This window comes from Motacilla alba, chromosome 8 (assembly GCF_015832195.1).
Source record: "Motacilla alba alba isolate MOTALB_02 chromosome 8, Motacilla_alba_V1.0_pri, whole genome shotgun sequence".
Classification (NCBI taxonomy): domain Eukaryota; kingdom Metazoa; phylum Chordata; class Aves; order Passeriformes; family Motacillidae; genus Motacilla; species Motacilla alba.
The window spans coordinates 28122321-28137524 of NC_052023.1; the positions used below are offsets into that span (position 1 = coordinate 28122321).

The 15204-nt window shown below is 49.8% G+C and overlaps 1 protein-coding gene across 2 annotated transcripts in view; it reads left to right on the forward strand.

The window, feature by feature from the left end:
- The window catches only part of ATF6 (activating transcription factor 6), a 77463-nt gene extending 62592 nt beyond the window's left edge, over positions 1-14871 (forward strand). For both annotated transcript variants that reach the window (XM_038145061.1, XM_038145060.1), the window contains exon 16: positions 12729-14871. In XM_038145061.1, the coding sequence (XP_038000989.1) occupies positions 12729-12937 (209 nt within the window). In that variant the 3' untranslated portion in view covers positions 12938-14871. The remainder of the gene's footprint in view (positions 1-12728) is intronic.
- The last annotated feature ends 333 nt before the right edge of the window (positions 14872-15204 follow it).

Here is a 15204-nt window from a genome sequence, read left to right on the forward strand (position 1 = left end):
GGCAGTCCTTTGCCCTTGTGCCACGTCCCTGCTGGCTGCTGTCCCGTGGTACAGCTCTGCCCTTGGCCCCTGCAGCCAGCCATGCCCAAATCTGACCTGCCTCTGCCCGGTGTCACAGCACCAGCATTTGTCACCACATGCAATACTCACAGAAAATCTGCCTGATGCTGCCCAAGGGCCTCAGCCTTGGTAAACCTGGACGAAAAAACGCAGGCCTGGGCAGTCCTGGTCCTACTCTATGTGGTTTTGGAGGCACCATTGGTGTGCCTTCCTGAGAAGTTACTCCAAGAAGAAATATCTTGCAGTTTCCCATGGGAATGAAAACTGCAATCTACAGTGAAACTCAGGCTTTTGTTTTCAAGCAAGTCGTGTTTGTTATGCTGGATTGCAGCTATTATTTTAGAAATCTAACTATGCACTTGAGACCAGTTAAAACTTCAGTAGGTTTCATTCCTAAATTTGCTTTTATTTTAATTCGGAATGTTGTTGGCTCATTGCAGCAATTCCAAATTGACATATAGGCGGTGCCTTTCTTGAAGTTTAAGTGAAACCATCTGCCATTAGCCCTCTATTTATTTAACTGCAGCGGGTTGCAACATGGATCTTTGGATCCAAGTAACCTATAGAGAACAGCGTGGCTGAGCCACTCTGCCCACCCTGAGCACAAGCCTTCTGTGTCTGCAGCGTGCCTGCAGCTCTGCAGCCCAGCCCAGCAGGACTGCTGCTCTGTGCAGCACACAGGAGTGAGGACAGGCAGTGCACAGAGCCAGTTCAGTGTTTGGCCCAAGAAACCACTTTCAGGAATGCACTGGGAATGAACTTTCAGTTCTCCCTGGGATTAGGTGAGGGACTCTCACAGCTTGCACTTGCTCTTGGTAGGAGCAGCTCTAAGTGTCTGTACAGGTGTGTACTCACCAGTGGCCTTAGCAGCAACACAGAGACCAAAAAGGCCTTTTTTCTTCTTAGGATCCCTGTGCAAAACAGTTCCCTGTATGTGAAAGCTTTTCCATCATTCACTTTCTTTAAACTGGGGGTTGGTGTCTGTGCTCTAGGCCAAAACAAAAGTGAGAGACCTGATGAGAAAGCCCCTGGTGAAATCTAAGGCTCATTTTCTTGGAATTAGCAGCCATGACAGAGAGAGTTTTGAATTTTTTATAAATATTCTGGATAGGCCCTTAGTCTGATGAAGTTCAGTGGGGCTGGTCTTCAGTCTGCCTTTGAGATAGCTGTTTGTGTGACCCTCGATAACCTGACCCTCCTTAACCTTCTAAAGGAGCCCTCTTCTCCTAAGGGTTGCTTTTTGTCGTGAAATCCAACAGCAAAATAATCTCCCAGAGGCAGAAATGGGATGGAGTGCCGACTTCAGCAGAGTCCATGTGCTCTGTTGTGTTGGCCAATTTCTGATTCTTGAGCAGTTCCATCAGCTTTCCTTCTTGCCATCCGTCATCATACTGAGGTAACAGACTTCAAAAGTGCTCTGAAATAATATACATTCTAATTAAAAAGGCGGAAAAAAAATCTAGTGGTAAGGCTTTTTGATCAAAACCGGAGCGATTTCTGCCATCAAGCAGCATAATTATTTGCATGCAGCTACAAAGAACCCCCCTTCAGCTGACAGCCATGTGCAAGCAAGTCACAGATGTCCCAGGCTGGTAGCAAACTGTCTGTGAAAAATCTGTAAGGCAAACAGAACCCACACAGGCTGAGGAGGAAAATAAAAACAAAAGCTCTTGGGGAAGTGACAATGGTCTGTAAGTTCCCATGTCTTAGGGTTGAATAAATAAAGTCTTCAACTTCCCCTGCCTTTCAGGGTCAAGCAAACAAAAGATGCTGTTTCCTTTTTTCAGAGCAAGAAACAGAATTCACAGTCAGTCATTGAGGAAGGTGTAAAATAACACGTATCTGACTAAACAGCAGCTGCCTTCCCTGAAGGTTACTGCTTGACATTTTGGGAAGCCTCTTTCTGGCTTTGGATAGCTCCAGAGCAGTTTCCAGGAGGGTGATGGTCCCTGCTGTCCATAGCTGTTGTCCCTCATTGTTTTCCCTGTTCCTAAAAGCCAAGTCGTGGTACCCATGGCTCCCTCTCACAGCTGCTGTCCCTGGCACCAGGCTGGGAAGCTCATGCCACTCTACCAGGTGTAGAGGACACAACTCTTGGCTGCACAAGCATGAGCTACAGAGATACTTCCCTCAGTGCTTCTGCTTTTTATCTGCATTTAACAGAAGGTGCCGAGAACTCAACACAGCTTTACAAGCTGTAGTGCGTGACCAGAAGGCTCTGGAAGTTGTGTATGTGGGATTAGAACCTAGATGGGAGAGGAAAGAAGGGTGACTGCTGAGGGTTTTCAGGAAAGTCGCTGGGAGTCCGTCAGGTTCTCTAAACAGGATGTAGGGAAATGCATCTAAGAATGTCTCCAATGCTGTCATTCCAGTCCTTTTGAAACTGCCATTCTTTCGCTTCTTGAGCTGCCAGCTGAGGAATAAAAGTCTCTGAGGAAGGAATAGTCAGAGCCATGATTAGACCTCACTGCAGCAGCTGGTTGCTGAGCCTGGGCTGGGACACAGGGACTGCCTGCAGTGTCCTGTGTGCAGCCACGGGCCAGCACCATTACTGTGGTTCTCCTGTGATTAGGAGGATTTTCCAATGTCAGAGCTGTACGTCTGCTCCCGTGCTCGTGTAAAGCTGTGCTGCAGAGGTCAGGATTGAAGTGATGGCAGAACGTTGTTTAACAAGGAATTTTAACAACAGGTTTTAGTAATCTTGTAAGATGCTGCTATTCACGTTTCTGTTCTCAAAGTCATGTAGAAGTGCAGTTTGTCAAAACAAAATATTCCCTCAGACTTTCCTACATTTCTTTGAATCAGAATTGATCATTGCCTAGATTAAACCCTAAATAGAAGTTTTCAACTGCTTTTGTTGCCTTTGAAAGACTTTGCTCTCCTCAGCTATGTTTGTTAATACGTTGTCTTTGACAGAAAGGAGATTAAATTATTTTAAAAAGTAAGAAAGATATCATTCAAGAATCTGTGCACAAAAGTAATGGAATCTGTGTCACTTGAGTTCATGTTTATTTATTTAGACAGGAAACGAACAAGAAATGAAATCATGAAGTCTTATTCCCTAATGAGTTTTCATAACGAGCTGTTTACCTAAATTACTAAATGAGTAATCTATTTTTATGCATTTGAAAGAACAGGAAGGTTATTTCAGAGGATCTTCAGTGCCTTTTGCCTCTTAATTAATACAGAAAAGAGTATCTCATGGGTTTTGCTGGAGCAGGCCAAGCCCCAGCGTGCTCCCTGTTCAGACAGGGTAGTGCTGCAGATGGCATTTTGGGAACGCGCCGTTCGCCAAGGGGACAGAGAATTAGTCATGAATTAATTGGACTTCGTATTTAATATTTCCAATGCCAGGGTCGAGTTGTTGCCGATTTTTTTTCCATAGGAATGACACACTTCTGTAAAATACACAAAGTAGAATGAAAAAGAAGCCCGTGCCATAGGCCGGCAGCACGGATGCCAGTGTGGAGTTGCAGAGTTGGTTTGAACTGAGCTTGTGTGTGTCTCCTGGTTGGTTGTTAGCCCTGCATGCTGGTGCTGCCATGGATGTGTGCTCTCCCAAGGTTCACAGGGAGCATGGTGCTGAGAGCTGTGCTGCAAAGCAAAGAGGGAACTTTCACCCCAGTCTGTGAGGTTGCTGTTGCCATCCTGGCTATGTTGTGCTATGTGCAGCATGCTGTAATTCTAGCCTCCAGCCCTGCCAATCTGCCTTAATATATCTTCAAATGCTGTAAATTCAAGATTATATAATTCCTCTCGGTGTGAAATTATAGGTGGCAAACAGTTTTATGTTTGTGAGACACGGGCCAACTCTGGTAACTATTTCTGCAGTGATCTGAAGCATAATTACCCATAATGAGCTCACCCCGTAAAAACATGAAAAGCTGCAACAGAGCTGGTAGAGGAGGTTCACATTTATGAGTTCTGTCTTGAGAACATCACTGAGTAAACCTAGAGACTGGTGAAAACACAGCAGTCTGAGAGGGCCTGTTGGAGTGTTTGGGTTAGTCTCTAAGGAGGCTCCTGCCATCAGGGCTGGGAGGCTTTTCCCTGCTCCTCAGATCCTGGGTCTTCCCTCACCTCTTCATAAAGCCCACCTCACCCCTGGTGCTTCCTGCTGTGCTTCCTGGGCATCTTCTGAGCTTGGAAACTGTTTGAAAAACACATCCTGAGTTCCTGAAGGACGACATTTTTCATCATTCCCCACTTTGTGAAGTAAATCATCTCCCTCCATCCTGCCTGAGTCTATAGCAGCTCCAGAGGAGCAGGCTGTGCCATATCCCCATCTAGCACAAGCACCTTCTGGGTGAATGTGGATGAAGAAATGCCTGCCAGCCCCAGCTGCCCCTCTCCCTGGGAAAGGAGGCACCCCTGTATCAGAGTAGGACTTGCACATGAAAGCTGTAAATCTCCTGCTGCTGTAGCTGGGAGACAGAAATGTTTGTAGGGCCATCTCTCTTTATTAGCACGCTGTTCAGACAGGCTCTGCAGTGCTTTCCTCGTTAGCTGACACATGCATTGAATCACAGAAGCTCATGGGCAGGAGAGCTCACCCCACACAGACAGAAGATGGTGTTAAAAACACGCTTCGACGAGCAAGAGCTGATTGCAGTATCTAAATAAATGAGGTAACTTTATGTACCCAAGTTAGACAGGTGGAAAATTCAGCTCACTCTTTGGAGACCGTCCAAGCTATAAAGACATTCCAGCTGTAAGGGAATACAGGCTCACGCTGGCCTTCAGTCTTAAATCAGTGACACACTTTAACACCAGAATACAAGTGATACTGGGTGATGGGCAAGGTCCATGTCAATGCAAACATGATGTTGCCTCTTGAAAATAAGAGTTAAGTCCAGTGGTTAAATTAATTTTACCAGTAAGTGCCTGCAACTTGAAATGCCGCAGTTCAAAGGTAAGGGCTAAATAAAATAGGAAAACATTAAAGGAGAAACTAGTGGGGTTAAAATGCTGACAAATAAAGATTGATCAAAGATGAAAAGCTCAGTGCAAAAATCTTCAAAAGAAGACTAAAAAATACGGTGGGCTTAAGTAACACATGAAAGTAAATCCATAGAAGTAAGAAGATATCTTTTAAACAATGGACATTGTAGCCAAATGAGGGAATAGGGGGAAAATATTTTTGAGAGGAAGCCTGCCAGGGCATCTCTAGTGCCTCTGGAGGACCAAGGTGTTAAGGAGTACTTAAAGTGGAAGTCAGCACTGCTGAAGGAAGGAGTAAAGTGTTCTTGTGCTGGTATTAACCCTGAGGCTGTATAAATATCAGGAGGTGACAGATAAGGCAAACTTTTACAAATGGCTTCAACCGAAGTCTCAGTTTTGCACTGGTTTGCAGAATCTGTGAGAGTTGAGCATGTCCTGGCACATGCAACAGCTTGGGAAGAGAGCACAGCTCCTGCAGAGGAAAGCCCTCCCTTAGTGCTCATTGGAGGCCCCAGAGAGAGAGTGAGTGAGGATAAGGGTGGGTGAGGATAATGGTGGGATAGGGTGGGTGAGGATAAGGGTGCTCCCTTCAGCACAGCAACATACTGAGTGTTCAGAAACCTTGGAAAGAGATGGTTCTTTGAGACTGCTGAAAGGAAGACGCTTTTGTGAGACAAGAGGGAAGGCTCACTCACAGATTAGTGTCTCTCTGAAAGGTGGAAACAGACGGTCTCATTATGCAATGAAGGGGTTGTTAGCAGTGGGTTCATACACAGGTCTGTGCTGGGGAGATGCCATGGCTCCCAGTTGCTGCTGCACTCAGAGGGAGCAGTGCCCTGGTCCTGGGACAAGCCCTCCAGCCCTAGTTCTGGAAAGAAGCCTTTACTGGAATGCCTTTCTAGGCTACTCTCCTGTGTGCAGTTTTATGTCTTGTAAAGTGGGTAGGTCTGGGTTTGCAGGCAGTGTGGGAAGTTTGTTTATCCTTTTAGTGCCTCCCAAGTGGGCATGGGATGGTTCTGACTAAGAGCATTGCTCTTCCTCTAGCCTCTTTCCTTCACTCCCAAGAGTTTTCTGTGCAGCAGAACTCCTTACCCTTGTCTTTGTTTTCTCTTTGGGTTTTTGCCTCTTGTCATTAGCATTGTCTCAGATGGTTAGATTTTAAATAGGGTCATCCTGCAGCAATGCTACCCTGCCAACAACACACAAATACACAGCCAGAGCTGTCAAAAATGTCTCTGTTTTTCTGAGAAATACTCCATCTGAGGGAGTTTTAAATCAAGTGCCTGCAAGGGTTAACACTGGTGAGTCTGGTCTTCTCTTCCTGAGGTGACCATTGGCTCCCTCTCCAAAATAAGAGCAGTCACACCAAGTCCACACTGGGCCATCTCCTCAGTAGCTCATGTTCTTTCTCTGAGAGGAACTGATGCAGCATGAAGGATGGAAAAGGGAGGTGGGCAGTCCAGTGGGACATGGTCTCTGGGAAGAGCCAACTTTCCTTCCCTCTCCCTGAGACCTCCCAGTCTAGAGCAGGTACTGCAAAGCACCAGCTGGCACAGACTGGCCACTGACTGCATTGTCACAGGTGCTGCTGGCCTCTTCCAGAAACCACACAGTGGTGTAAGCTAAGGGCAGGTGATGCTCCTCACCCACAGCAGTGCCAGTCTCATTGGTGGCTCCATTATTTACTTCAGAGGCCACTGAGAGCTTGTTTCCTCTGGTTTATTTGCTTACCTCTCATGCCTGTGCATATCTCCCTTGGATAACCCCTGACACCACTGCTCCAGTGGATTGGGCATGAAGAGAGAGACCCTGTCTCCTGCTGTCAGCTCATGGCTTGTCAGGGTGGGTTTGATGGTGTGGACCCAGTGTTTCTGTACTCCTAGAGATGCCTGGCTCACAGCTGGAGAGGAGGCAGGAGACCTGGAGACTGAAATGCCAGGATCTCACTTAGTCTGTGCCCGGGACTGAGGACAGCTGATTTCGCAGAGGTGAGACCTCTGCAACAGCTCTGTTTGGAAGTAGTTCCAAGTGGGAATTTGCTTTCAAAAAGGGAAGTTATTTGGGTCACACTATAACTTTCTCCCTTGCCTCAAACAATCCTGTCCAACAATCCAGTCTGTAAATGTTTTAGCAATCCCGCTGCGTTGCTGCAGTGAGCGTATTTTTAGTCTGTAACACTGCTTCATTTATATACTTATTTGGTAGTGTGTACCAGCCCTTCAGATGGAAACGTTGTCCAGATGTGCTGGGTAGGACAGTCAGGGCTTCTCAGCGGAGATGAGATGGAAGATTGCTGCAGTGACAATGTAGAGAGAGCCCCGTGAGTTATGTGTGGGGACAGCTGCAGCCCTTCAGCAGGCCAGTGCAGCTGGTGCCTTCAACTCCTGAAGCTCATGCTTTCTGAGCCCTGCTGCCCTAAACATAAGCTCTGGGTTGGGCCAGGGCAGGTTACAGTAAAAACTATTTGGATAATTGGGTGCTAAATCATTCCTGAAGCTAAACTTTATCACTGTCAGCTTGGCACAGCTCGCACAAAGCGCCCAGGTGCTGGAACACGTTAGTGGCTCTTTGAAAGCTGCCCTGGTTTCTGCTGCTATGAGAGATGGGCCTGCAGAAGGGGCTCCATATGTAGATTAGTGCTGGCACGGACTGAAAACTTCCTCTTTAGAAGGAATTGTGACAGTACAGAGGGTGAGTAGCTGCTCAGCAAAGATGGCTTTAGTAGAGTTGATGGGTTGGGATCACCTTGCACAGGGGTGATTCACTCGCTCCTATTTTGACATCAGTTAAACTGGTTCCATGGATAGCAAAGTCACCTTCTGCTCCCCACCCCACACACAAGGAGGGGATGATTCTCTCGCCTTATTGACAAAGGCAGGTAGTTAAAGTAAGGGTGGGGTGAGTGACTGCCCTCCCTGTACCTTAGCAGGACATTAGTCCAGATCTGTGTGGCTGACAGCACCTTCAGTGTGTGTTCAGTGAGCACAGCAGATACAGAGCCAGGCAGGTGCTGACCATTTCAAAGTCACCTACTCAGAAAGCATCCAGTAGGTACATGGGTTATCTGCTTCAAAGGCAGCTGGGGACTTAGAAAAGGGCCTGAGGACTGAGGACCTCACTGAATGACAGAGTGTTGGTCCCACTGAGTATTTTTTTGGTGATACACTGTGATATTGCTCAGAGCAAAGTAAAATTCATAGTTCTGGTAGAGTAAGGCTCTATAAATGTACATATGGCGTGAGTGCACCTTCAGAAAGCTGTAAAGCCTTTCCATGGTGTTTGAAACAGTCCAGCAGGCTCAGGTGGCCTTTCATGGGAGCTCTGTTTCGGTTTCTCTGCAGACACCAGTTTTCACAGTGAACATTTGCTGCAGCAAAGCTTTCTGGGGAAGATGTAAGTAGGAAAGGATGAATTATCAGAATTACATCTTCTTTAAGACAGATGTGTCCATAGGGCCAAACAGCCTGATTATATGTGTAAAGTTGAAGTCTGTGGAGACAGCTGACCATTTGTTCTTACTAACTGCAGAACAAAAGTTTCATTTCCTGCCTTTCAAGCCCTCTGCCTGTCTTCTTCCTTTCTCTGAGAGAGTATCTCACATAGAAGTAGGTGCTCAATCTCACAGACATTTGAACAGCCAGCTGATTGATGGATGTCAGTGCTGCTGAGGGAAGAAGAAGGATTTTGGTTTGATGGCCTTTTCAGTAATACAGTTTTAAAAATCTAGTGCCTCAAATATGAAGACAATCTTCTGTCATCCTCAGTAATTTGTAGCAGTAGTTAATGCCCTCAGTCCTATTTGGGTTTGGTTTGGACTACAGACTTCAGCTTTCATCTGTTGGATCTTGCAACATGATTGTTTTTAGAGGGAGAGCAGCACTGGGAATTAGGTTTCTGTTCCCTAGACCAAGCTCGTGCTGGGAGTTTGGTACAGCCTGCAAGAGCCAGCAAGGCTCTTTGGGAAAGTTGCAGTCAGAGCTGCAACACTTGGCACAATTACCTCTGCTGTTAATTTGAAATAGTCAGTCATCTGAAGCAGGGCTTTTAAACCTGTTAACAAATAATTAACTGCAGCACAGGCTCTTGGCCCAGCAAGGATGGCTTAAGCCTGAGTCTGCACTGTGAAAAACGGTATGTTCTGAACTTCAAAGAGGAGCAATAGATCTATTTATTGATCTATCTCTATTAATCTATTATTAATCTGTCTCTCCTCTACAGGAGATCCGTTCCTGTGTTTTCAGTTACGTAATCCCACAAAACATCAGTCGTAGGTAATTCAGGACAGGGGAGATCACTCTGTGTCCGTGTTGCTCTGGGCCCTTGGGCAGCCCTGTGGAACACATGGCAGCAGCCTGGGGCTGTCAGTTCTGCTTCACAGACACCCCTGTGCCTCGCTGGGAGGGGTGGTGGCTGTGTGCTCAGGCAGGGCAGTGCAGGCTGGCCTGAGCACTGCTTACACACGCCGACCCCTCCAGGGATCAGCCACACGCAGCTGCTGAGCACAGCCCCTCTGGAAACCCACCCTCTGCCTCGCTGGTGCCTCCAGATGTTGGTACTGCACGGGAGGGGAAGGAGGGAAAGCCTGACAAGGCTGGTTTTGAATGATCTGACACAGGAATCACCAGGCAAAATCATTTGCGTGTTCTGGGAATCAGATCAGACCATGGAGTCCAATGGAGAACCCACAACTCGAGGTGCTGCATTTGGCACTTGCAGCTCACAGAGGGGCAGGGCCAGAGGGATCAGGAGTGAATGCAAGTGTCTGTGGAGCTCTAGTACCCAAGGGCTTGACAGGCAGCTGCTCCTCCAGCCTTTCCTTAAAAGCTCTTCATTGTGCAGATCCTCTCGTCTCCCCAAGGTACTTCCATCCAGTGCTTGTATTTCATTATCATTAGAAACTTGGTCAAAGTTAAATATGTTTCTCTTGCAGTCGAGCTGTTGTTTCTAATCCTGTCATTCTGCTGGCTTATCCACAGTGATCCTCTGCAGTCCTCAAGGTTTTTCTGTAGTATTTCTGCCCAGCCCCATTTTTACTCATTTTCCAGCTCTGGCTGTGGTTGAAATGCATTCTGAAGATTTTGGACAGCTTCTCTCTTTTATCAAAACTGCAGTCTCATCCAATCTAGCCACTCCAAGGCTGTTGAAATCTCTCCAGTTTAGCATCTTCCAGAAATCTTCTAAGTATGCTGTCCATTCCTCATCCAGATCATGAAGCAGTTTAATGGCATCGAGCTCAGGACGGAGCCGTGTGGAATCATTTTTTGCAATGACAGTGAGCCAATCTTTCCAAACAGGGGCTTGTGCCAGCTGTACTCAGGGTCACGTTTGCCTGTTGCTTTGCTGAGACCATCACATGGGCATTCACAGAGCATCCCTGGGCTGGGGTGAGCCGGGTGTCCCGAGGCTGCAACCACTTCCAGACCCCTCCTTAGAATGAAGCTGAGCCAGGTGCCTGGCAGCAGCACCAAGCAGGAACTGTGGTCTTAGAGGAACACCCCACGTCCTCTTCTGTGTCAGTTTAGAGCTAATGGTAATGAGAAAGGCTGCTGGAAATGCCTGTAGTGGGCATTGAGCTGTTCCCACTGCTGCTCTCACCCCTGTGAGATCAAAGCCCTTGCAGAGGTTTTCTGCAGCAGTTCAATGCCTTCACCCCAAAAAGGGAAAGAATCAAAACTTCAAACCTGCCTTTAACTCCTGTGCTAACTCACAGGCCGAGGGCAGAATTTGGGTACTTTTTGTGAATGTCTGGAGGGGCGGGGGGTGTACATCCCCTGTGTGCCTGCTGGCCAGAGAAGCTCATCGTGGGGGTGATTCCTCCCAGCTCTCGCCGCTGTGGTGGCCTCAGAAGACACAGCCCCTCCTGCCATGGAGTAGCAGTGCTCTGCCTTACTGAATCCTGGCACGCTTTGTTGGGAGGGAGCTGTGTCAGCACAGGGGGACTGGGATCCCAGCTGGCCAGAACGGGCTGGGCTGCTTCCCCAGTGCCACCCACACAGCACAGCTCCCTGCCTCGCCTGGGCAGCCCTTGGGATTGCTGTTCTCCTCTGTCTTGTGCAATGCCCAGAACTTAATGATAGCCCTCTGTGCCGGCTGCGAATAGTCAAGGAAGCTCACTGCACTACCGAGATGTTTTCCTGGCCCTGGCCACCATCCCATCCCACCTCAGCCACTGGTGGCTTTGGAGCACTGTTTCTCACGTAGCTGGGGTTCCATGGACTGCAGCAGGAGAGCTGAGGAGCTGTTTCCAGCTTGCTGTGTCACAGGGAGCCCATCTGTGCCCATTTGCTGGCTCCAGGCTCCGTGCCCTTCAGCTTCCCCTTGTGCCCCTCTGCTCCCCTTTCCAGCCCCCTCTCCTGAGTGGCACCAGCAGCCCAGCTCCCTCTGCTGACTGGTCCTGAGCCTGTGGGTGGGAGCCAAGAGCACCTCCAAAGGCAGAGAGGAGGGGTGACCTGGAGGGATGGCCTCTGGAAGGGTCCCAGCTGGGGACACGGCACCTTATTTCACAGCAGGGCTTTATCAGCAGTGCAGCATCCAGGAGGGGTGAGGTGCTTGTCAGGGGTTTGGGTCAGTGGCACAGAGACTTGCACAGCTGCTCCTGGCCTCAGTCTCTTGGTGGCACATGCAGAGCATTTTCCATTTCATTCCTTGCAGGTGCAAGCTTTGATTTCCCTTGCAGGCTCTCAGCCCCCTTAGCAAGGGTTTGCTCCTGCCTTTCATTACTATACCAGACATAGTTGATCTAATGGCTTCTGCAGGTGGCGTGGGGCACAACAGGGTCCAGCCACGGTCTTCAGCTGTCATCCAGAGTCAGAGTTAATCCAGGAAAACAGTAAAAATTAGTAATGTATATTGCATTCCTCCAGTCCATACGCTTTCCATTAGGTGATCTTCCATCCTCCTGAGCGCAGAAAGGAGCCCCTGCCAATGGCAGTCTTCTGGCTCTGAAAGGATTGGTCTTGCCTGGAAATCCAATCCCAGCTCTTGCATTCCTGGGCACGCTGTCTGTGCAGGGAATAGTCTCCCACCTTTAAATCCAGGCAGCAGATGCTAGCCATGTGCACAGCCTGTAAGCCCAGCAGCTCCTGTGGCAGCAGATGTCCCGGGCTGGGGGCCACACTGGGGTCCCCTGTGCTGGTCAAGGTCTTCCTGTGTCCAGGGCTCTGTCAGGGGGGTAGCCTTGCCCAGTGTCACCACGTCACTCAAGTACAACAGCCAGGTCAGGATGGGAATGAGGCACAGTTAATTCTTTTGAGAGATCACCTTTTAGGGTTTTTTTGTTAATAAACCAGTGAAGAAATTCCTCAAGATCCCCAATGTCAAGAGGGTTACAGAAAGTGAAACATTCAGCTTTCTTAAATAAACCTTATTTTCAATTACTCCCATACTTTAGTGGCTCAAGAACAACAGTTCTGTAATGGATGTTACACAGCGCAAACTCCAACAGTAATGATGTGCAGATGAAGAAGGGGAAATAAAAGACATTAATTTCTAGGTGTGACTGCACATGCTTAGTGTGATCTGGGCTCCTTGAGGTGTCACGAGCAGTCTGGGGCTCTGCTGTGTGAGATGGAGCACCATGTGTGCAGCTGCAAAAAGGGAGTTCCCCCACTGCAGCTCCTGCTCCAGACAGAAAAAAAGGTCTGGAAAGCTCTGCTTTTAGTGCTGTTGGATCCCTAGCTTGCAGGGCTAGCTCTGACCTGTTTTTTTTTTTATCCTTACTTTTGCAGAAAATGTGATCAATGGGCAGGACTACGAGGTGATGATGCAGATTGACTGCGAAGTGATGGACACCAGGATCCTCCACATCAAAAGTTCATCTGTCCCTCCATACCTCCGAGAGCAGCGCAGAAATCACACCGACACCTTCTACAGCTCCTCGCCCTCCGTCCCAGAGACGCCCCACGCCCTGAGGGCCATCGTCAAATCCCTGCAGTAGCTCCTGTGACGGCGCACAGGGGAGCACCGGCACGCAGCAGGTCCTGCCACCAGCCTGAGCCCCTTTCCCTGGCAGGTCCTGGGGCTCCTGGCACGTGGGCACAGCAGGGACAGCCCCCTTTAGCCCATTCCTGTGCCTGACCTTACCCAAGGGCCGCCTCCTGCCCGGGGATAATGCGGCTCAGCTGGCTCCTCGCCAGGGACAGTCCTGGGGGCCCCACACTACGTGGGGGACACGGGCCATCCCTGCTACTTATGCGCTGTCCAGAATTGTGGGTTAGTTGTCATTTCTGTCCCCGTTAGGCTGCAGGAGGTGGGCTGATGAGCCAGAGACAAGGCAGCAGACACCCCCACTTGGGATGGGGCTGCTCTCCCTGCAGTGTGCTTGGGCAGCAGGAGGAAGTCCAGCTCCCAGCTTCGGGTGCTGGGCCTGACCAGACAGCCCCACTCCTCATCAGTCCCTCCCAAATCCTGCCTGTGCAGCCTCCCTCAGCAGCGAGCCCTGGGATGCAGCAGTGTGGGGGAGCAGCCCAGCCCCTCAGGAGGGTGCTGGGGCCCCGCACTCACCACTAAAGTACTACAATCAGAACACCCCCACTGCCCTGGGGCTAGGCTGCCCGATGGGGCACTGCCCACCCTGCACCTGCCTGGCTTTCCAGGGTCCTGCTGCTGCCTTCACCAGCCCACGTGGCTGCACGGCTTGGCCCAAAGGAAGTGATTTCATGCAGCAGATGGATTTGTAAAGTTCGGGTTTTTTTGAGTTTTTCTTCCTGGTTTTTGTTTGCGTGGGTTTTTTGTGTGTGCTATTTAATACTTTTCACTGCTAATAACTGCCCGTGGAGCAGCACCGGCCTTGCTGGGGCAGAGGGGATGCTTCAGTTCCGTGGGACAGAGCCGCAGCACCTTCTCCTGAAGCCACACATGCGTCACACACCCCTCTCAGCCTCGCCAGCACAGCCAGCCACACACTGGGCAGCAGGGGAGCGTTCCTTTTGCCCCAAACACTGGCCACAGCCAACTGCTGCCATTCCAGTGGCGCTCTGCTCACTGCTCCTGTGTTTGTCAGCTGAGCCCCAGGCAGGAGCTGGGCCCAGGAGCTCCAGCACACTGGTGCTCAGCTGGGATGAGCCGCCAGCAGAGCATCAGCCTTGCATAATGACTTCAGCATGTTGTTACATTATTTTTTTCTCCCCTGTGCAGTTCATGAAGAGGATGATGAGCTTCAGTTTGCCAGCCAGCTGCATTTCCTTCATGATTTGAGCGCTAACTGGCTCACATGGGGTTTTTAATTATGAATTATTATAATAATTATTATTATTAATATTATTATTCGTGTATGTGTGTGGCTGTTAGGAAATACAAGTTGATCCCTCAGCAAGACAAACAGCTCCAGGGGCAGTGAGGAGGAGCGTGAGGGGCAGCACACCCCTGTGAAGTGTGTGCCTTGCAACACCCTGCAGAAGCTGTGCCCTGTGCCACGTCCCCGGCGCAGGCAGCGCAGGCCCCGTCCCGCGGCGCTCGCGCTGCTGGGAGGGAGCTGGGCTTGGCTGTGCTGCTCGCACCAGTTCATTTTCCTGGCCTGGCCCCACCTGACTGTGGGCCAGCTCACAATAGTCAGAAAGAAAAACCCCAGCGGTGCCCCAGCCAGAGGCACGCGGCTCCCCCGCAGCCATGGGTAGGGGCTGCTGCCTGTGGGGGCCTTTGCTGCCAGGGAGCTGCGGAGGGGACTGGGGTGGCGGCTGGGCTTGGCACAGCCTGGCACATTGGGAAGGGCTGCTGGTGGGGGCTGGGGGCTCGGGACTGCTGCAACACCACATCCTCAGCCAGCAGCCCTGGGCTCTGGTGGTGGAGAGCATCTCTCATCCTGTGTAATTCTGTTCTCTGTATCCCTAGTACTGAAGGCAGTAAATTCCTTCTTTTATTTATTACTAATAACTTCATTATTGTGCTTGTTAATATTGCAAACTACTGGAACACCTGCCCTGGTCTGCCATCTCTTGGGCTGCAGGGCAGCTCTGCTTGGCACAGTGTTGGCAGTGCCCGTGGCACATTGACTCTGTCCTGTCCTGCTGCTGGAGAGCAGGTACCCTACACAAGCTGCTCACTCCGAGCCTGCCAGAGGAGCCCTTGAGGGCTGGACGTGGCATGTCACCCTGCCCCGGTACCAGTCCCAAGCGGCCTAAAGCCCTCTGGAGTTTGTCCCCATCTGGTGTGTAAACTGGCTCTCCCCAAACCAACCAAAACCCACCCAAACACCCCTGTGCATTG